At 40.0% G+C, this 24,323-nt stretch overlaps 1 protein-coding gene across 4 annotated transcripts in view; it reads right to left on the reverse strand.

Moving 5' to 3' along the window:
* LOC132402897 (girdin-like) overlaps positions 1–24,323 on the reverse strand; it is a 284,694-nt gene that overhangs the window by 239,645 nt on the left and 20,726 nt on the right. For all 4 annotated transcript variants that reach the window (XM_059985972.1, XM_059985971.1, XM_059985970.1 and 1 more), the window contains exon 3: positions 7,318–7,426. In XM_059985972.1, coding sequence (XP_059841955.1) covers positions 7,318–7,426 — 109 coding nt within the window. The remainder of the gene's footprint in view (positions 1–7,317; positions 7,427–24,323) is intronic.

A 24,323-nucleotide genomic window follows, 5' to 3' on the forward strand; every position in this document is an offset into this window, starting at 1 on the left:
ATATTACATGAACTAATTATTATGTACAGATGTCCCCAAGTCAGGCATTCATAAACTGCGTGGCCCATATGCTGTAAATCAGCTTGTACCTTAGACAGAAGAACTAGATCTCAGTTCAAATGAATCAGCATATTCTACTATAAGACCTTAAGACCCAGGCGCAGAATTAGGCCATTTGGCCCATCGAGTCTGCTCTACCATTCAATCACGGCTGTTTCTTTATTCCCCCTACTCAACTCCACTCCCCAGCCTTCTCCCCATAATTTTTGATGCCATGTCCAATCAAGAACCTATCAAGCTCTGCTCCGGCCTCCACAGCTGCTTGTGGTAACAAATTCCACATATTCACTACTTTCTGACTAAAGCAATTTCTCTGCATCTCTGTTTTAGATTACGCCCCCCCCCCCTATCTTTAGGCTGTGCCCTCTTGTCCTTGACTCCCCTACCATGGGAAACATCCTTTCCAAATCTACTCTGTCTAGGCCTTTTAAGATTTGAAAGGTTTCAATCAGGTTCCACCCCCCCCCCACCCCATCCTTTTACTTTCCAGCGAGTACAGACTCAGAGCCAACAAACATTCCTCATATAATACTTTCATTCTTGGAATCATCCTTGTGAACCACCTCTGGATGCTCTCCAATGCCAGTACATCTTTTCTTAGATGAGGAGCCCAAATCTGTTCACAATACTCAAGGTGCAACCTCACCTGTGCCATATAAAGCCTCAGCATCACATTCATGCTCTTGTATTCAAGACCTCTTGAAATGAATGTTCTTTTTTCTTTTTACAATATTTTTATTCAGAAGAAAAAAACAAGATTTACAGAGTGCAACACATAGATACATCTCAACATAAATTGTGTACATTCATATATTGTAATAAAATTGATCAAAATGTTATAGCATATCACATAAAGGTATACCACTCTGTAATCAAAAATTTAAAGATAGGTCATACATCATAAAAGAAACTTTTTATATAAAAAAGTCAACCCCCTACTAACTACCAAAGAAAAAAGCTGATGGATGATAATGGATAATTAGAAAAAAAACCATATTCGCTTAAGAAGAGAAGATAAAAATATACATAAAAGTCTGTGCACTGTTAAACTTTACAAATTGGAAAAGTAATTTAGGAAAGGTCCCCAGATATCATAAAAAGATTGTTTCGAATTTAAGACTGAGCAGCAGATCTTTTCTAAATTTAAATAAGACATAATATCACGTAGCCATTGAAGATGTGTAGGAGGGGTAGACTCCTTCCAATTAAGCAAAATTGCTCTCTTTGCTAAAAGAGAAGTAAAAACTAAAACCTGTAGGTTAGGAGTATTTAAAGTTATATTTTCATTTGCAATAATACCAAACAAGGCAGTAAGGGGATTTGGGTCAAATTGGACCCTAAAAAGTTGAGAGAAGGTATGGAATACTTCCTGCCAAAACTTTTCAATTTTAGGGCAAAACCAAAACATATGAATTAAAGAGGCATCAGCAGAGTTGCATTTATTACAAAGTGGAGAAATGTTCGGATAAAAACTGGACAGCTTCTGTTTAGAAATGTAAGCTCTGTGAACCACTTTAAATTTTAGAAGAGAATGACGAGCACAGAAAGATGATTTAGTAACCCATTTAAGAATTTTATTCCGTCTTTCATCAGAAATCTGACAATTTAGGTCATCCTCCCAAACTTTTTTTTATTTTATCTAAAAAGTCTTGTCTAGAATCAATCAACAAGTTATAGATACCGGTAATAGAACCATTAACAAAAGGTTTTAAATTTAAAATATCGTCCAGTAAATTTTTATCAGGACCTATAGGAAAAGTAGTTAATCGGAAACTTAAGAAATCTCTAATTTGAAGGTATCTGTAAAAATGTGTTTTTGGGAGTGCAAATTTAGTTGACAATTGGTCAAATGAAGCAAGAGATCCTGAGATAAACAGGTCCCAAAAACACTTAATACCTGGTTCATCCCAATTCTTAAAGACTTTGTCAGTCATGAAAAGGATAAAAAATAATTAAGGAGAATAGGAGATGATAATGAAAAATTCGCTAAAGCAAAAAATTTTCTAAATTGAGACCAGATCCTTAAAGCTTGCTTAACAATTATGTTATCTGTTGTTTTATTTGCTGAAAAAGAAAAGTATGATCCAAGAAGAGAGACAATAGAGGAATTTTTTTTACAGAATTAACTTCTAAGGAGATCCATGATGGGCAATCAATTTAAAGATTGCTCTTGAAATGAATGTTAACATTGTATTTGCTTTCCTTACCACTAACTCAACCTGAAAGTTAACCTTTAGGTTATTCTGCACAAGGACTCAAAAGTCCCTTTGCATTTCATATTTTTGGATTTTCTCCCCACTTAGAAACTAGTCTGCACATTTATTTCTTCTACCAAAGTGCATGACCATGCATTTTACATCATTGTATATCATTTGCCACTTTCTTGCCCATTCTCCTAATCTGTCCATGTCCTTCTGCAGCCCACCTGTTTCCTCAACACTATGTGCCCCTCCACCAATCTTCATATCATCTGCAAACATGGCAACAAAGCCATCTATTCCATCATCTAAATCATTGATAAACAGCAAAAAGAAGTGGTCCCAACACCAATTCCTGCAGAATACCACTGGTCACTGGCAGCCACCATACAAGGATCCTTTTATTTCCACTTGCTGCTTCCTACCTATCAAGCCAATGCTCTAATCATGTTAGTGACTTTCCTGTAACACTATGGGCTCTTAACTTGGTAAGCAGCCTCATGTGTGGCACCTTGTCAAAGTCCTTCTGACAGTCCAAATATACAACATCCACTGCATCCCCTTTATCTATTCTACTTGCAATCTCCTCAAAGAATTCCAACAGGTTAGCCAGGTGAGATTTTCCCTGAAGGAAACCATGCTGACTTTGTCCTATCTTGTCAAGTGTCACCAAGAACTCCATAACCTTATTCTTAACAATTGACTCCAAAATTTTCTCAACTACCGAGGTCAGGCTAATTGGTCTATAATTTCCTTTCTCCTGCCTTCTTCCTTTCTTAAAGAGTATAGCGATATTTGCAATTTTCCAGTCCTATTGCACCATGATTTTCTATTTCCTGATGTAATCTGTGGTCCAAATCCCAGCCTGTATATAACTGACATCAGGGTCCTTTTACCCTTGCAGTTCTTTAACTCAAGTCACAAGGATTGAACAACTTCTGATCTGATGTTACATCTTTCTACTGATGTGATACCATTCTTTACCAGTGGAGCCATAACAACCCCTCTGTCTACCTTCTTATCCCTCCGATACAACGTGTAATCTTGGACATTCAGCTCTCAACTATAACCATCCATCAGCTATGATTCAGTGACGGCCACAACATCATACCTGACAATCTTGTAATAGTGCAACAAGATCATCCACCTTATTTCTTATACTCTATACATTAAGATTTAACACAATGTTGTATTTGCTACTCTTTTTGATTTGCATCCCCAATGCACTGATACTCACCTGCTGGCTGCAATTTTGCCCTAGTATCTGCCTAACCTTCCTGACAGTATGACTACACACTAGCTTTGTTGTTTTACCATCTGACCTATCTTAAATCCCTTCATTCCAGTTCCCACCCCCTGCCAAATTAGTTTAAAACCCTTGTCAACAGCTCTAACAAACCTGCCTGCAAGAATATTGGCCTCCATCGGGTTCAAGTGACATATAGGAGGGAATTAAAAATCTGGCTGAGTGGTGCCTTAACAATAACCTCTTACTCAATGTTATCAAGATCAACAAACTCATTATTGACTTCAGGAGAATGCCATAAGTCCATGAGCCAAAGCTCAGAGAATCAGAGGTGAAGATTTAAAAACTTAGAGTTTCTTTGGCCAAAGTTTCAGAGAAATGAGAGTTGGAGGAACTCAGCTGATCAAGCAACATTTGTGCAGGGAAATGTTCAGTTGACAATTCAAGTTGATACCCTTCATCTGGAACATTTGTCACCTTTTCATTGAGATTTCCTTGCTATTTCTCACCCTAGGCTTCTATAATCAAGGAACTTCCCAGCATAAAATAACTTTAAATGTGGTTGGGTGAGCCTAACCAGCTTCTGTCCATGTCCATTATTATGTGGTTGAACTCACCTGCTAACATCTGTAGCTAGCCTTCTGATCTCATGGGACCTCTACTTCTATTATACAATTCATATGATTGTTTTCTTGAATCTTTGAACAGTCAAACCCCTTCAACCGAATTCTTACTTTGGATCCCACCCCTGGAGTAATCACCATTTCGAACTGTGGTACTGAAATATTCAAGGGAGGCAGCACAATCATGGTAGGGAAAAATAAAGATGTGTCTTACACTCAACAATTTTGATGAGGAAAATGGGAGCAGTCTCAAATAGAGCACAAAATCTAACACAAACTCATAAGGCCATTTTCCATTATTTAAAACAGTATTTTCAAAATCCTAACCCTATAGCTTTTAGTTATTTATTTTTCCACAAGAAATTTCCAAAGTTACTAAATTGATCACTCCCATTTTTGATCTTAATGTCTCACATTTGTTCCAAGGACCGAGACTAAACATTAGTTGCCTGCAGCATCTCAATCAGAAATTCAACACTAACTGGTTGCATGTTTTAAAATTATAGATATGCTAAGTTCCAAATTACTGATGTGTTCTTAATCTAAATCCTTAACTTGGCAGAGGTTACATAATGCATGTTATTCAGAATTCACCCTACCTTGTCCACTTTGGCATGAAAAGCTGTATTTCTTGATGAACATTTACAACAATTCAGTGTTGATTCAATCGGTCTCCTCCTCACTATCATGAATTCTAGTGAATATACGCCCAAAGCCAGGAAACGCTTTCTTATGGCAAACTGATCAATCCTGGAAGCATTTTTGTGAACTTCCTTTGAACTCTCTTCAGTGTTAGCACATTTTTTCTAAGATAAGAGACCCAAAATTTCTCACAGTACCTTAAGTGAGGACTTGCCAGTGCTTTATAACGCCTCAACATTACATTCTTGCTTTAATATTCTAGTGCTCTTGAAATGAATGCCAACATCTTTTGCCTTCCTCACCACAGACTCAACCTGCAATTTAACATTTAGGGAATCCTGCACAAGGACTCCCAAGTCCCTTTGCAGCTGAGATCTTTGAATTCTCTCTACATTTAAAAAATAGTCCACTTTTTATTCCTTCCACCAAGGAACATGACCATACACTTCCTGACGCTGTGTTCCATCTGCCACTTCTTACCCCATTCTCCTAATCTAAGTACTTCTGTACACTCTACTTCCTCAAAACTACCTACCCCACCACCTACCTTTGTATTGTCCACAAACTTTGAAAAAAAGCTATCAATTCCATTATCCAAGTCATTGACAAATAATGTAAAAAAAAGCAGTCTCAACCAGCAGAAAACCAGAAAAGGCTCCCTTTATTCCCATTCTTTCCCTCCTGCTAATCAGCCACAGATTTATCCATGCAAGTATCTTTTCAGTAATACAACGAGCTCTTAGCTTGTTAAGCAGCCTGTGTGACACCTTGTCAAAGGCCTTCTGAAAATCCAAGTACACAACATCAACCAATTCTCCTTTGTCTATCCTGCTTGTTATTTCTTTAAGGAATTTCAACAGATTTGTCAGGCAACACTTTCCCTTGAGAAAACTATGCTGACTACAGCCTATTTTTATCATGTACCCCAACATCTTTCCAACCACTGAGGTCAGACTAACTGGCCTATAATTTCCTTTCTTCTGCCTCTCCCTTCTTGAAGAGTGGAGTGACATTTGCAATTTTCCCAGTCTTCTGGAACCAGGGTAGAATCCATTGATTCTTGAAAGATCATTACTAATGCCTTTGCAATCTCTTCAGCCACCTCTTTCAGAACCCTGAGGTGTACACCATCTGGTCCAGGTAACATCCTAACTTCAGACCTTCTCGCACTTCTGGCCCCTGATACTCCTGAACTTCCACCATATTGCTTGTGTCTTTCACAGTGAAGACTGATGAAAAATACTTATTCAGTTCGTCCATTATTGGTTGTCCTTCCCTTACTACCTCTTCAGCATCATTTTCCAGTGCTCCAATATCCACTCTCACTCTCTTTTACACATTATGTATCTGAAGAAATGTTTGGTATCCTCTATTAATCAAAGTAAGATTGTTTTGTTAGTGCAACAACCAAATTTTGAGGAATGCACAAGATCATGATTACACCTTCCTTCCCAGTTATCCACTCAGATGAACTTCATGGTATAGAAGGGCTGTTTGAAAAGGATGCTGGGAATATCCCTGGAATTTGTATAATTCCATATCTGTTATTTCAATGACAGTACTGCACACTGTGACAAGGCAAGTTGGTACAGATAATCAGTTATGGGGAATGAGAAAAATATGGACATAGTAGACATTCAAAATTAGGTAAAGATAACCAAATAAAATGATCAACAATGCAGATCAAAAAGCAAATTCAAGTTAAGTATAAAAATAATTTCAGAGTTGCTATGTGGTATCACTGCAGTTGAAATGAAAGAGACTGACACACAACAATCCCAAGTAAGAAAAAGGATAGGATGCAGGGATGAAATAAGATGTTGAGGAATACTGAAACAAAGCATGGAATGAATTCTAGCAAGAAGAATTTGAAATCAATTCTTGCTTCCATTTTTGAAGTCAGAGAAAGGACCACTAAGTTTTTGGAGTTCAGTAGAAGATTGGGGATATATAGCAGTTGGTGGGATGTATGAAGATTTGCAGTCCAGCTATATCAATGTGTTAATTATCTTACTAGGATCAATTGTGGAAGTTCAAACTCAGTTTAATATGAAAAGGATCTCACAGCAGAGGATTCAAGCTAGTAAAAGGGAAAGGATCACAACAGCAATACTTACATATGATGTTGCATCATAGCAGATCCAGAGAAACTTAAAGAGGGGACAAATAACATTTTGGCATTGGTTGACAAATCAGCAACAATGGATAAAAATCCTAGATTACATAAGGACCGGAAAGAAACTGAAGGAACCATCCATTCAACTTCACACACTGTATGATGTAGACATGGTTTTGGGGGAGTAATGCAGAATGGACAACAAATTTGTCTATTTTACACTCCAGTGGCTTTTCCCACAATATTTAAATTCAAATAATCACTGAAGCAAATACTTTAACTATAAAACTGTTCTTCAGAGTTCAAAACAAACTTTTAGTTCAAGTAACTTCAAATAACACATTCATTCAAGATATGAAAACTGGAATGAAGAAATTACGTTCTAAGAATTAAACAGATTAAAAGCAATGGATTTCTTACATGATCACTTACCTGATAATACGATTTAATATTGTGCACCAAACAGGATAAATTTTGAATTCGGAGTGACACGTCATTGTTTACTTTCTTGTTCAGTCTTTCATTTACTGACTTAGGATTGCTGAAAGACAACCAGCAGGAAAATTACAATTAAATATTTTGCTGAGAAGACACAAAGCTTTAAATCTGAAAGAATCTCATGAATACTGACTGGTAAAAGCTCAATCAGTCAGAACTAAGTTATTCAATATTTGTCATAAAGCCCAAGGATTCAGATGGAACTTAGAAAAGATATTTCAAAGAGAAATTTATCAAAGGTGAATTTCAGAGAAGCATGTGAAGATGGAACAATTTCATATTAAAGCAAAACACTTTCAAAACATCTATATAAAGTAAAAGCCAAAATAGTTTCATATTAATAAAAATATATTTATATCCATTATTTAACTGTTCCATTTGTGTTCTCAAATTTTAAATTTTAACCTTATACATCTTCATTGATCATGCATCCATAGCTAGTTGAGGTAAGTATCCTAAAGATTTCAGCATCTTTGTAGAAAGTGGTTTTCCTTGTCTCTATCATCTGTCTTTTCAATATAACTTTGCTCCATGCTCTGGATTATCCAGCTGAAACAGAAGTCTCTCAGGGTCTACCTTATCAAAACCTTGAAAACCTTGTCTTAATGTGGTTCAACTCTAATATTTTTAAATTCCAGTGACTATAGGTCTGTTTTATTTATGCTCATTGCTGGAATCTATCTAATGTACCTAAGCATCACTAAAGTGAACCATTTGATATACTGCAAGTATATTATTTTGCTTATAAATGTGTTGTGGCGACCCACTTCCTAGCGCACTCAAACCGGCTCACAAATAGCCAGCGCGCCGACACAAAGGCCAGGTCTGCTTCACCAACAAAGGGAAAGCCTGCGGGGGTTTGTGAGTACGTGCCCCTTACAGCATCCGCGCCCAGGGAGGGCGGGATGAGGGAGGCTTTAAAGCAAGGCTGTGAAGTTCGAATAAAATCTTCTTTAATTGCAGTTTACCGACTCCGTGTCGTTATCTTAGCGCTGCGTGTAGCACACCGCTACAATTGGTGACCCCGATGGTCCAAACGATTTTTGGACCGGAGATGACCGATGCCACATCTGTTCATGCAGTTTCGTTGAAACTGCCAAGCTTCTGGATGCTGCGACCTCACCTCTGGTTCCAGCAAGCAGAAGCCCAATTCCACGTTCACTAGACAGCCTCAGAGGACACACGTTACTACTACGTGGTGAGCTCCCTCGACCAGGACACAGCGGTCCAGGTTGCGGAGTTCATACAGTCTCCCCCAGCGGACGGCAAGTACACGGAATTCAAAGCCCTGCTCATAAGGACTTCTGGACTCTCACGGTGCGAGCGGGCTGCCCGTTTACTGCACCTGGATGGCTTGGGAGACAGACCACCATCGGCTTTAATGAATGAGATGTTGTCTCTGGCCGGTGGACACAAACCCTGCCTCATGTTTGAGCAGGCATTCCTGGAGCAGCTGCCCGAGGACATAAGCCTGCTGCTATCCGACGCGGATTTCAGCGACCCCCGGAAGGTGGCAGCCCAGGCGGACTTGCTGTGGAACGCCAAGAAGGTGAGTGGGGTGTCCATCGCACAGATCACCAGGCCACACTCCCAGCAGCAAACCAGTCCAGGCCCGGCCACAGAGCCCGCTAACCCCAGAGGCAGGGGTGGGGAGCCCAACGAACAATGGTGTTTCTACCACTAGCGGTGGGGTGCAGAAGCCCGTCGTTGTCACCCGCTCTGCCTGTTCCCAGGAAATGCCAGGGCCAGCCGCCGCTGATGGCTACAGTGGCTGGCCATCGGGATAGCCTCCTGTATGTGTGGGACAAGAGGTTGGGACGGCGTTTTTTGGTCGACACCGGTGCCGAGATCAGCGTCTTACCTCTGACGAGTTACGACACCCGCAACAGGGCACCGGGCCCCCCCTGAGGGCCGTGAATGGCAGCAAGGTAAGGACCTACGGCACCCGTACGGTGCAGCTACAGTTCGGCTCCAGCCGGTTCACGTGGGACTTCACACTGGCCGCCGTAGCCCAACCGCTTCTAGGTGCGGATTTTTTGCAGGCTCACAGCCTGCTGGTCGACCTGCCGAGGCAGAGGCTGGTCCACGCCGAGACCTTTCAGACGTTCTCCCTGGGAGAAGCCCAGTTGCCAGCCCCACACCTCGACTCCATCACGTTGTCCGCCAATGACCTCACCAGAGTCCTGGCGGATTTCCCATCGGTTCTGGCACCGCAGTTCACGGCAGCAATGCCCCGACACGGCGTACAGCACAACATCCCAACCCAGGGACCACCCCTCCACACCCGTGCTCAGCGGCTTCCCCCGGACAAGCTCCCACTGGCGAAGGAGGAGTTCAAGAATCTCAAGAGTCCAAGAATCAAAAATCTACTTTAATTGCAGTTTACCGACTCCATGTCGTTATTTTAGTGCTGCTTGTAGCACACCACTACAGTGTCTCTTTAAATCTAAGGTACTAATTTAAAAATAAACATATCTGGGCTAATTCTACAGTACACTCAATAACTTGAGAAGGAATCAAAGGATGAGATTGCTTTTTACTTATGGTCAGAAACAAAGAAGTCTTCTCCAAATGACCCCACAAACCAAACTTAGTTAATTAAATTGACTACACATTATAAAGAAAAATGGCTAAAAGCAATAGGAAAAAGATAATAGTATACACAAAATGCTGGTGGAATGCAGCAGGCCAGGCAGCATTTATAGGAAAAGGTACAGTCGACATCTCGGCCCGAAACATCAACTGTACTTTTTCCTATAGATGCTGCCTGGCCTGTTGCATTCCTCCAGCATTTTGTGTGTGTGCTGCTTGAATTTCCAGCATCTGCAGATTTCCTCGTGTTTGAGGAAGAAGATACAAAGAGCTTTTCCGAGTACATAAATAGGAAGGAACTTCAGCATTGTTACTCAATAAAATGTTCCTAGATCTGTATGGTCTGCATTCTTGGGCTTCAAGGAAGTGGCTATAGAGAAGGATGTGTTGATTGTTATTCACCAAAATGGTCTAGGTTGGAAAACTGCAAATGTAACACCACTATACAAAAATGGAGAGAGGTAGAAAGGATGAAATTATAGGCATTCAGCCTAATAACTGTCCTTGGGGAAATTGAATCAATTAAGGTGGCAACAGCAAGATAATTAGAAAATCATAAGAGAAGTAAACTAAATCAATATTATTTTATTAACATCAATTGTTTCATTCTCAAAGTTTAGCAAATTTGTTAACAGGGATCCAATGGAGTATTTGCATTTCCGGAAACACATTTGCTGGGTTTTGACATAAAAAGTTACTTATTACGATGCTGAACAAGCTTATGAGGTTATATAGTTTTTATTGTTACATATATTGAGATACAGTGAAAAGCTTGTCTTGCATACTATACATAGAGATCAAATCATTACACAGTATATTGAAGTAGAACAAGTTAAAACAATAATATTACAATACTGAGTGTAGTGCAGATAAACAAAGTGCAAGATGATAATGAGGTAGATTATGAGGCTAAGAGACCATCTTATTGTACTAGGGCATCATTTAATACTCTTTTAACAGCAAGGTAGAAGCTGTCCTTGAGCCAGGTGGTACACACTTTCAGACTTTTCTATCTTCTGCCTGATGAGAGAAGGGAGGAGAACAAATGTCTGGGCTGGATAGTGTCCATGATTATGCTGACTGCTTTACTGAGGCAGTGAGTCCATTGAAGAGAAGCTGGTTTCTGTCACATGCTGAACTGTGTCCACAATTCTCTGCAGTTTCTTGAGGTCACATATCGAGCAGCTGTCATGCCAAACAGTCTTGCATCCAGATAGGATACTTTTTATTGTGCATAGAAAAATTGGTAAGGGTTGACAAGGACATACCTAATTTCTTTAGTCTGCTAAGTAGTGCAAGCATTGTTGAGTTTTGTTGAGTTTTCTTCACTGTGATATCAATGTGGTTGGGCAGGACTAGTTATTGATGTCCTTGGACAATGAAGCTCTCAATCTTGTGACAGAAGCATATGCACTGCCATCCTCCCCTGAAGTCAATGACCAGCTCTTTTGTTGACATTGCTGACTAACATCTTCCATCATCTCCAGGACACAACTAGGAATTGGATGGGGTACACTCCATTTGTCCAAATGGGTATGGCTCTTCAATTGCTCAAGAAAAAATATACTACTATATGTCTAATTGATTGACATCTTTTTCAGAAACCTTCAACATTCATTGATAGGTACATGGAGCTAAGACAAATAGAGGGCTATGGGTAAGCCTAGGTCGTTCTAAGGTAAGGATATGTTCGGCACAGCTTTGTGGGCCAAAGGGCCTGTATTGTGCTGTAGGTTTTCTATGTTTCTATTCACACGTTCTGCTGTAGCCACACCATTGTCATAGGGTTTACCAATTACAAAATGCATTACAACTCCTCTAGAATTTCTTTAACTCACATGAAATTCTCACTATCTGGCATTTCAAAAGACAATGACACAGTGCATGGAAACTCCACAACCTCCTAATTCCCTCTCCAAGACTCAAATATCCAAATTACAAAAGCCTGGCTTCTACTATTATAAGAAACCTACAAGGTTATGATCATCATGATTCAGATTGATTTGTTCTACAAGCCACCAAATACAACTTTGGTTTTTAAATGATTGGTCTTCAGCCTTCAAAAACAAATGTTAAAATCACATGTGCAAAAACATTTATGGTTTTTTTTTGAGAAGTGCTTTTGTGCTGTGACTGGACTAAATGAAGTCAGAACCACAGAATATTAAAACAAAGAAACAGGCCTTTTGCCCCATTTAATCTGTGTTGAACAGTTATTCTGCCTAGTTCCATCCACCCATACCTGTCCCTTCATATCCCTCCCATCCAAGAACTCAAACTACTTTTAAACATTGCAATCAAACCTGCATCTCCCACTTTTGCTGGCCACTCATTCCACAATCGCACCACCCTGTGTGAAGTTCTTCCTTAGATCTTTTTAAATATTTCAGTTAACCTTTGACCTCCAATTCTAGTCTCACTCAACCTCAGCTTAAGCATTTCTACACATATCTGAAAACTAGCATTAATTTCTATTTATCTCAACAACTGCCTATTATGAATGAAAATTAAATAGGTGAAATGTCTTCACTCGGGATATTGCCAGTCCTTGAAAGTCTCTTCATCAAAGGCCAGTGCATATAGAATCTTCTTTGAAACAAGTTTTTGAAAACAAGGTGAGAAATAACCATAAACAGGCAGGCATGTGGAGTTGCAGTATCAGACAACTAGGGCACTTTCTGTGACTGTTCATGGATGAGTAATGTATTTGCCTTGAAGTGGTTATCTGGATAGTTCTCTTCCACTGAGAAAGCTCCATTTTGCGAAATACAGTATTTTTCAACTTATTATTGTAATTAATTCTAGCTCCATTTTGGGATCAACATCTCCAAAGATGGCTCTTGATTTCTCGATATACAGAACCCCTCAAAAACCTTTTTATAATGAACAGTTTTGATGTTGGCAACAGCAAGAAGTCACAGTCAAATTTACTGTCACATGCTTAAGTACATTTATGTTCAGGTACAATGGAAAAACTTATTTGCAGTATGATCACAGGCACACAGCATCATACACTGAAAGCAATACTCACAAGAGAGACAAATAAAACAAATTTTGTTTTAATAGAAAGAACATTGCAAAGTGATCATATTGTTGCTAAACAAGTGATTAGGGTTTTGATGTCTGCTTCAAGAACCATATAATTGAAGTAGCTATTCTTGAATGTGATGCTGATGGTTCCTTGTTCTCTCTGTGACCAATCTGCATTGTTTCAATGCCTCTTCATTAAGACATCCTCCATATGTGATTCTATTAATTCTTCTGTAAATCTGATCTACTGCATCCAACCCAGCTTTATTTACATTTCAGAGATTTTTTTAAATGTAAAAGGCATCGTATATGCACACTGACAGTAATTACTTCCATATGATAGTCATTACTGTTTGGGCCACATTACCCAGGAAGCAGCTAGGGTAAGGTAGCCATTATATTACATTTCTTCCAAGATTCCTGAACGATGGGCATGTTTTATTGTCAATTAATTCAATGTCTCATTACAAATGGTAGGTAGTAAGCTACAAATGTAACAATTTCACCTTGATCCACGGGACTGGTGCCAGGAAATGAAAGTACTACCTGGTCATTATTAATCAAGTCATCAATGTTAACCTAGTGTCCATGGGCATTGTCAACTGTTAACAAGTCCTACTTGTCCAGTTTATTCCCTGCACAATATTGTTTGATAAAGAATGGCGGAAATGTGATATTGTGACCCAGTATCCCGACTTTGTTAGCTCCCATCACAGGCCAATTGGTCTACAAGTGTCTCTTTACAGCCTTCAGGTCACAGAATGCAGCAATAACAAAAGCTTTAAACTTATAGTCACTTTCTGATTTGCCCACAGTGTGAACAGCAAAGTGATCTCTGGTTTTGTTGAAGCTTGCAGTTGTTTCTTCCATTTTAAAATGAACATGCATAAGAGCATCCTCTTCTGAAAGAGCCGCTCTCATCCATGCAAAATATTTGTTCAGGAAAGTTGCCTCCTTCCTTTAAGATTTATTTCACCTCCTTTGGAATAGCCTCTGCTGCCAAAGGTCCTGTATTTGTTTTCTCCTCTGTAAACTGAATATTATGGAGATCTGCATGTATTGAAACATTCAAAACAGTCTTAGCTGATATTGAGCAAATCTTTCTGTAACAATACCACTCTTAACTGCATCAATAGGGGCACACACCATTGATTCACATCTTCTGATCACAAACCACTTTTCTATTCTCTCCTTTATAACATTACAGCCTTTTGTAACGCACAAGTCCTCTAGTTGGTTACAATCTTTAGAAGACTTTAATACAATTCCAACAGCCAATTCTATCAATAATCAATTGGTTGTGCTTTATAATCTCTTGAGTATGTACGTCAATAGTCTGCATAAATTGCAGTGACTTTCAAAGCATTTGTCAGTAGAGTGGATAGTAAACTTTTTGGATGCAACTGGGCTGCCTATTGCCAACACGTAAATACTCTGTCTTAATGCCCTTGGCATTAAGGATTGCTTACTATAACAGAAGCCTATTCTAAAAGCTAACTGCATTCTAAACAGACACACACACATATATTTCATTGACAAATTTGAGCTTTAATCAAGTGATACTAGTATTATTTTTCCCAGAGTGAATCAACGCAATGACCTAAATTATCATTTTAGCCTTTTTAGCATACTTCCAAATTGAAAAGTTTTTCAAAGATACACGAAGATACTTTCAAAAGCATTATGGAGGTGAAATACATTTATATACAAACTTCCCTTTTTTAAAGAAAGAGTAGAAATACTTAAAATGTTGAAGACAAATGTGTTCATTTGCCTATGAGTACTGATGAGACCTGAAGCCTAGAGGTAAAAAAATGGACACAACATAGGTGCTCCACTAGTGCAGCAGTTAGCACAATGTTATGGCAGTTTGGGCTGTTAAGAGTAAGGAATTCAATTCTAGCATCTTCTGTGTCTGTATATTCTCCCCATAAATGCATGGGTTTTTTCTTGGGTGTTCTGGTTTCCTCCCACAGTCTAAAGACGCTCTGGTTAAGTAGGTCAATTGGCCATTGTAAACTGTCTTGAGTTTAGGCTAAGATTAAATAAGTGGGTTGCTGGGTGCTGTGGCTTGTTGGGTGGGAAGGGCTTGTTCCATGTTGTATCTTAAAAAAAAGCCAGAACACAAAATGAACCTTTATTTAGTAAAAATCAAAAAACCAAAAAAAAAAATTCAGTGCATCAAGAGCATGACTATTTAAACAGTTAACAAGCACACTTATGACATTGGTTGTTGTTCCTAACAATCAGCTTAAGTCATTGGTTGTCAGCCAACCTATAGAAATCTTGGTTGTTTCAGCTTACCATTACACACCTCCCTTGAAGAAAGTTCAAAGTAAAATTTACTATCAGAGTACATGCATGTTGCCACATACAACCGAGATTGTATGCAGGCATACTTAACAAATCTATAGGATAGTATACAGAGTCTGTAAACATCAAGAACTGTAAGCAAACTGCAAATGCAGATATAAATAAATAGCAATCATAATGAGCATGAAATAACAGGAGTCCTTAAATGAGTGTAGCTATCCCCTTTTCCTCAAAAGCCTGCTAATCTGTAGGATTTGAGCCGAGGGTTGAATTGGATTGGGACAATCATCTTGCACTGATGATCAATCCATCTTCATGGATGTAGGCTGTCACATTCTCTCTGTGATGTTGCTTGTGGCTGTGCTGGCGCTGGCAGTTGGTTCAGTCAGGGCAAATCGAACCCTTCTATGAAGGTATGGAGGTCCAGCTGTATTTATCTGACAAACCTGTTGTGCCTTCAGAAGTATGTGACACCAACTGTTTGACGTGGCAACACCAGGGATGTCTGTCTATGATAAACTCAAAGAGCACTTTCTGACCCCCAGGGGTCTTGACCATTGCAATACTGTCTGGTCCACATTACAGCTCCAGGCTTGCACAACCTATGGACTCAGCTTCAGGAATCATCTTGTTCTTTATATTTTTTGCTTATTATTTATTTTTCTCTTCTCTTTTTGTATTTGCAGTTTTTATTTCCACCAACACAAACACACAGTTTGCTACCTGTCCTGTTGAGTACAGTCTTTCATTGATTCCATTGTGTTCCTTGTATTTATTGTGATTGCCTATAAGAACGTAAATCTCAGGGTTGTATACGGTGACATATATTGACTTCAATAATAAATTTAGCTTGAACTTCTCCCATTGACCAAGTTCTGTGTAGCTGTCTTTGTGCATCTGATAATCTGCTGTCTTGGATATTGGAAACTGTGACAGCAACACATCCAACACTGGAGACTTCTGAGGCCTGGATGCGATATGTCAGCAGAAATGTCTTGAGAACCTCAGCCGATTCTCCTTCCACTCTTGACTCTAGAAGCAAAAGTACGAAGGTATCCACAAACTTCTCTGCTTGGTCATTGGACTGTGGATGATACGGGGGTGGATAATTCTGCTGTTCTGGCAGAATACAGCAAACTTGTGAACTGAAAGTTGTCAGAAACAAGTGTTTCTGGCATCCCAAAGCAGCTGAAGACTGCAGCAGCTGTTGAATGGTAGCCTCTGTTGCAGTCAACTTCATAAGTAATACTGCTGGCTATTTGGAATAGGCTTCAACCAGGACAAAGTAGGTACACCCCATTGATTGGGGCAGCAAAGTCACTACGTACTTGACTCCAAGGTCTGGTAGCCTGAAGCCTTGGTTGTGGATTGGCTCTGCTTGGATTCTTTGCTGCCACAGAGCACTGAGTACACTGCTTACATATGGGGGTGACATCTTCATCTATGCCTGGCCAGTACACAAAGTTTAATGCTAGGGGTTTCATTTGATTGACACCCAGGTGACCACAGTGGAATTGTTTCAGTATTTTTGGTCTAAGTGGAATCACTATTGTCCCCATACATTAGGCAGGAATCCATAGTTGAGAGCAATGTATAAACTTGTGTTATGAATGTGCAGCAACTCTGAGGGGCCGAAGGGTACAAAGTCGCCCCCTCCTTTTTAAGAATTGCAAGATCGCTATTAATTCGGGTCTGGGACCCAGGAAATGAGAGAGAGACACGCAGAATCCACAAGGTTTGGAATGTGTCCTGGCCTCAGCGAAACAAAACCCCTGATAACGGCTATTGTCTCTTGGAGACGGAATTGTGTATTGAGTACTATACTATTCATTGAAGCCCCTCAGGGGACGACCAGGGTGAAGCTGGTTGAGGGATTGCATCATCCCAACCTGATTGACATCTGAGACCCCGTGAGTAAAGATAAAAGAGGGTCTGGGGAACAACCCCTTTGGACGCACCAGGAGAAACGCTGGAAACCCAGTGACAGCGTTTTATAGCGAACGCCAGTGAGGGCTTATGTGCGTCCTCCCTTGCCAGGGTGGCAGGCTCATCACGGAAGAACGGCTTAGCTAAAGGAGAGGCCATAAGTGAACGGCCACACCAACAAGACTCCGATGGATCGAAATCATAAAAGGAAAGCCGGCAAGTTTTTCTCCCAAGATCTATCTCTCTCTCCAACCATTGCAACCCAACAGTCCCCAAATTCTGCAGCCTGCATGAACTGAGTGAACTTTATATTTCCATCGGACAATACATTATCCCCTAGACAACGATAGAGCTTATTTCTTATTGATTATTATTATACCTGCACTTTTAGATTTAGTATTGACGACGTATATTATCTGTATATTTGCATTGTTATTATTTTTGTGTATTTTTACTAATAAATACTGTTAAAATACTATCATCAGACTTTAACGGACCTCTCTATCTTTGCTGGTAAGTGACCCAGTTACAGGGTTCATAACAACGTGGGGCCTCGTCTCGAGATTTGATACCAAATTAGAGGGCCAGTGAATCGGGCTTTCAAGTCCAAACGTGGGTCTGGTTGCGCGGGTAACCAGATGGGAAACCAGCAAAGATGGACGTTGATGAATTTATAGAAAACCTGACTATGGAGGCGCTAGAGGCTGCCACAAAGTTGGACTTGATAAATATTGCGAAAAGACTAAATCTCACAGAGGTGAGGTTGTCGATGAAAAAGCGGGAGGTGCGGAGTGCCATAACTCAGTATTATATTGTGAAGAATGTGTTTTCGGCTGAGGTATTGGAAAATATCCCTGAAAAGGTACCAGCTAGTGGGACGGCTCAGTTAGAGTTGGAGAAATTAAGGTTGGAACATGAAATTAAGTTAAAGCAGCAGGAAGCAGCCAAAAAGGAAAAAGAAAGAGCTGAAAAGCAATGGGAGCATGAGCTCCAGCTAAAGGATTTAGAGGTGAAGAGGAAGCAGGAAAGAGCTGAGAAGCAGAGGGAGCATGAAATTCAGTTAAAACAGTTGGAAGCAGCTGAAAAGGAGACGGAAAGGGCCGAAAAAGAGAAGGAGAGAGCCGAGAAGGAGAGGGAGTATGAGGAGATGGAGAAACAGAGGCAACATGACTTGGACATGGAGAAATTAAGGCAAGAGCGAAGAGCTCAAGGGTCAGACCAAGAGGAGAGATTTAATGTTAGTAGGGAGTTTAGGTTAGTACCTCCGTTTGAGGAGACGGATGTTGATAGTTATTTCTTGCATTTTGAAAAGGTGGCAGTGAGTCAGAAGTGGCCCAAAGAGCAGTGGGTGGCGTTGTTACAAAGTGTGTTAAAAGGGAAGGCACAACGGGCATATGCGGCGATGTCCATGGAGGAGGAGGAGCCTGAGAATTATGAGAAAGTAAAGGAGGCCATTCTTCAGACCTATGAATTTGTACCTGAAGCATATAGACAAAAGTTCAGAAATTTAAAGAAAGGGTGGAATCAGACGTATGCAGAGTTTGCCTATGAGAAGGGTGTGCTCTTGGATCGTTGGTGCGCAGCAGAAATGGTGGAAGAAGATTTTTGATGTCTCAGGGAGTTAATTCTGATTGAGGAATTTAAAGGTTGTGTTTCGGATGATATCCGGATGTATTTGAATGAGAAGCCGAATAAATCCATATCCGAATTTGCTAGGTTTGCCAATGAATATGCCCTAACCCGCAAGACAAAGTTTTCCTCAAATAAAAGTTACCAGAGAGACCGTGGGAACGGTAGAGAAAGCCCGCCGGCTGAGGCAGTGATTCAGCCGGGACTAGTGGTAAAACTATGGAGGAGGAAAGGCAAGACAGCAGGAGAGGTCCCGGCTTGACCTGTTTTAATTGTGGAAAGGTGGGTCATATTGCATCTAAGTGCCTTGCTCCGAGGAAGGAGGTAGGAAAAGGGAGAGCAGCAGTCCCTACAGGATGTATTGTGGTGATCAGTAAATCGACGAGACAGCCCCAGGTAGACAGAATACGAGAAGGGTCTGAGAAATTTATTTCAGAAGGAACCGTGTCTGTGAATGAGGGAGACGCACCAGTTCCAGTGCAGATCTGGAGAGACACGGGAGCTGAGCTGTCATTGATTCGCAGTATGGTACTAGATTTTGGTCGCAAAACTGGAGAGGTAGCTTTGAGAGGTATAGGAAAAGGGACAGAAGCGGTACCCTTGCATAGGATCATTATAAATTGTGAGCTGGTATCTGGACCAGTTGAAATAGGGGTGCGATCAGAATTCCAGAGAACTGACATAGACCTCCTTCTAGGTAACGATTTAGCTGGTGGTGACGTTTGGTCGGCCATGAGGACCCGCCCCTAGATTCCAAGATCTTTCCCGCATGCGTGACCACTCACAGCATGTCGGAAAAGGCAGCTGAGAAAGAGACCAGTTTAAATCAGGCTAGTATCGATTTGGCTGAGACGTTTTTACCGACCCTGTACCAAGAGGAGTTAGAGAGTGGTAAAACGGAGAATAGGAAAGTGAAAGAGAGTAAGAGAGAGGAGGTAGACCTGCCCTTAGCCAGGAGGAAATTTATAGAAGCACGGAGTAAAGATGGGAAACAGATAAGGCTGTTAGAAGGTCCAGGGTTGGACTTGGATGATCTGTCTGGTTTGGCAGAACTGTTTGAAGAAGTTGAAAATTTTACAGGTGTTCCCGATAATGAAATGAGGGCAGTCCTAGATGAAAAGGATGCCATTACCTTGAAGAAGTCTGCTGGGTTGCAGATGAGGTTGTTTCAACCCGCGGGGTTGAGTTTACTCCGGAAGGGAGTTGCCCAGAGAATAACTGGGAGGATCAGGGGAACTTAGAATTTGAAAAGTGTATGGGTAATGAAAGCCTGGAAGAGGCAGATGTCCCATTTGAGTATGTTCAAGAAGTGGATGCACGAGATACTGAACCTAGTAATGAAACTCAGGAAAAGTCTGAAGTATTTGATTCAGTTGAAAAGGAATGCAGTCCTTGTGGGTCAGATGGACTTGGTTCAGTGAAGAAAGGGTTAACCTTGGTAATAGTGGGAAGTGCGAATTCCCAGTTGTTTGTGCTCGAAGGTGTGTTAAAAGTTAGTGAGAAGATAAAAGGTGGTGAGGTGAATATTATTATTGAAGAGAAAGGGAAAAGTGTAGTTCCTAAATTGAATGAAGAAAATTTAAAGTCTGGATTGATGCCAGAAGCAGCAACCAGGCTACAGGGACAATGGCTTGGTAACATGGTGCCTGCGAATCAATTACAGGTTGATTTGGAATGTAAAGGTTCCCCACATGCTATTGTTATTCAAGTGTGTGCTGTGAAGAGGCAGAATTTGAAGTGTCATTTGGACAAAGAGGGATCGCTTGCAGAGTTTAAACTGAAAACTAATAGCATGAAGGGTCCTGAAGATAAAACTAACAAATTGCTTAAAATTAAAGAATTGTGTGGAAATTCGGAAAATGGTCTAAGTTTGGAACACATTGTTGATAAAATAACTCCTATGAAAGGAGCATGCAAAAGCCTATTCCACACTAGTATACAAGTTAACCACATGGGAGTTAACTGGAAAAGGGGCGAGGGTTGACGGGATGCCACTTTAAATAACAGGATCCGGTTTTAAGGGATTTCGACAAAGCATGTAAATAATAAAGACAACCCCATGGAAGATTGCCTGTTAAGTTTGAAAGTAACATAAAGATTAGTATTTGCATGAACTTTTGTAATATACACATAAGCTAAGATCACAACTCTTTAGTTTTTGTTTGCTGAAGAAAAGGAATAAAAATAGGTGGTTATTAAATTGGAGTCTGATGCTACAAGAATTTATTAAGGTACAAGATGTTAAGATATTAAAGGAAGTGACAATGTAATCGCAAAACTGTTTAGATGCTGAATTGAGTGTATAACTGTATTACTCTGTAGTGAAAAAAAACCTTTTGTATTGTATTAGATTCTGAAAATCCTGTAACACTCTGCATTAATTAATTTTTACCGGTGGTAAAAATCTTAGAAGGGGGTGTTATGAATGTGCAGCAACTCTGAGGGGCCGAAGGGTACAAAGTCGCCCCCTCCTTTTTGAGGATCGCAAGATCGCTATTAATTCGGGTCTGGGACCCAGGAAATGAGAGAGAGACACGCAGAATCCACAAGGTTTGGAATGTGTCCTGGCCTCAGCGAAACAAAACCCCTGATAACGGCTATTGTCTCTTGGAGACGGAATTGTGTATTGAGTACTACACTATTCATTGAAGCCCCTCAGGGGACGACCAGGGTGGGCTGGTTGAGGGATTGCATCATCCCAACCTGATTGACATCTGAGACCCCGTGAGTAAAGATAAAAGAGGGTCTGGGGAACAACCCCTTTAGACGCACCAGGAGAAACGCTGGAAATCCAGTGACAGTGTTTTATAGCGAACGCTGGTGAGGGCTTGTGTGCGTCCTCCCTTGCCAGGGTGGCAGGCTCATCACGGAAGAACGGCTTAGCTAAAGGAGAGGCCACAAGTGAACTGCCACACCAACGAGACTCCGACGGATCGAAATCATAAAAGGAAAGCCAGCAAGTTTTTCTCCCAAAATCTATCTCTCTCTCCAACCATTGCAACCCAGTGGTCCCCAAAGGCTGCAGCCTGCATGAACTGAGTGAACTTTATATTTCCATCGGACAATACATTATCCCCTAGACAACGATAGAGCTTATTTCTTATTGATTATTACTATACCTGCACTTTTAGATTTAGTATTGACGATGTATATTATCTGTATATTTGCATTGATATTATTTTTGTGTATTTTTACTAATAAATACTGTTAAAAATAGTATCATCAGACTTCAACAGATGTCTCCATCTTTGTTGGTAAGTGACCCAGTTATGGGGTTTGTAACACTTGGTAGAAAGATAAAACATCTTCCTCAACTTTGAATGGTTGTTTGTCAGAGGTATCTGTAGATACACTGAAGAGGATCTGCAACAGTTTCTGCTCTGAAATTGTTGACCTTGACTGTCAGAGCTTCAGCAGCATCCCATTCAACCTGCTGGGATTCACGATCAATTGAAATCATAGTCACGACTTTGTTTTCAGTAACCTGCTAATTCATAAGTCTGAAGAGGGCATCTGTCTGACCAAGTTCGTGGGGTGTTGTGTACCTGATTTCAAAACTGTATGTCAATATCATCATTGCCCACCTTTGTAGACAGTTTGCTGTATACTGTACATTGGGATGTCATTCCTAGACTCAAAGATGGACAGCAGTGGCTATTGATCAGTAAGGAGAGTGAAGCATTTGTAATAAAGCATATTGTAAAATTTCTTCCCAGCAAAGATAATTCCCAAGGTTTCCTTTCTGATTTGTCCATAGATCTTTTCTGCAGTGGTCAGTGATCTGGCTGCATGCAAGACAGCTTTTAAGGAACCATCAAGGAAGCTGTGTGATATGACAGCATCCACCCTACTGTTGGAAGCATCTGTTGTGACGACAATTGACATCTCTGGGTTGCAAAGCATCAAGTCAGATCACTGCATATCCTTCACCTGATCAAAAGCCTCATGGCATTGACTGGACTATTTCCATATGGCAACACTGTTCAGCAAGCATTGAGTGGCTCTTTCAACTGGTGTATTGTTGGGAGGACTGCTGAATAATAACTGACCATTCCCAAAATTGATCTGAAGATGATGATATCTGATTATGGAGGCACCTTTAAGATAGCAATGATGTTTTCCAATTCTAGATTACCATGCTCATCTGTGGTAAACTTCAAATATCAGGAGGCTGCATTTTTCCTTGTAGTTTGTTCAAAATGGCATAGTTCTGTCTGATCTGTGCCTATTACAAGAGTACTGTCAAGGCAAGCAGCAAACTGTTGCAAAATTGAAGATCACACTTACCCTGAAAGGCAGATTCGGAGGAAGGAAAACAACCCCCAATGTGTTGTAATGGTGAGAAGGTTCTGTGAATCTTCTGCCACTCCTATCTGGAGGTAGGCTTCAGCTTTGTAAAGTAGAAACCCCTTTCAATTTTGCAAAGGGATCTTTCTTTCTTTTTAAATCTTTTTATTAATTTTAAACAAACATAAATGAAACATGAATACAAGGTGTTCGAGAGTACATAATTAATAGTTTAAATAGACATTCAGATATATAATAATAAAAATATATAACCTCCCAAACTCAGAACATTAATGAACAAAGAAACAAAAAGAAAAAAAAAGAAAGACCCCCCAAAAAAGAGAACAAAAAAAAACATGGGCCATTGAATAATATTACGTACATATACAGTAGTGCCAATAACTCCGAACCTCCATCCAAATAATTAAGGATAATATAAGTAAGGTTTAGGAAAAGACAATTCAACTCATATGAAAATGTTGAATAAATGGTCTCCAAGTTTCTTCAAATTTAACTGAAGGATCAAAAATCACACTTCTGATTTTTTCTAAACTCAAACAAGAGATAGTTTGAGAAAACCACTTAAATACAGTTGGAGGATTAATTTCTTTCCAATTCAATAAAATAGATCTTCTAGCCATTAATGTAACAAATGTAATCATTCGTTGAGATGAAGCGGATAAACGGTTATTATCCGTCATTGGTAAACCAAAAATTGCAGTAAAAGGATGCAGTTGGAAATTGATATTTAAAACTCTTGAAATAATACTGAAAATATCTTTCCAATAATTTTGTAAACAAGGACAAGACCAGAACATATGAGTCAATGAAGCAACATCAGAATGACATCTATCGCAGGTTGAATTAAGATAAGAATAAAATCAAGCCAGTTTATCCTTAGACATATGAGCTCTATGTACAACCTTAAATTGTATTAGGGCATGTTTAGCACAAATAGAGGACAAATTTACCAATAATAAAATTTTTTCCCATTGCTCAGTAGATATAGGACAATGCAACTCTTCTTGCCATTCCTTCTTAATTTTTTCTGATACATCTGACTGTAAATTCATGATCATCTTATAAATGATGGCTACTAAACCCTTTTGATAAGGATTAAGGGCTAAAATTCTATCTGTAATGTCCAATGGACATTCTTTCGA

Source organism: Hypanus sabinus, chromosome 12 (genome assembly GCF_030144855.1).
Source record: "Hypanus sabinus isolate sHypSab1 chromosome 12, sHypSab1.hap1, whole genome shotgun sequence".
Taxonomy (NCBI): Eukaryota; Metazoa; Chordata; class Chondrichthyes; order Myliobatiformes; family Dasyatidae; genus Hypanus; species Hypanus sabinus.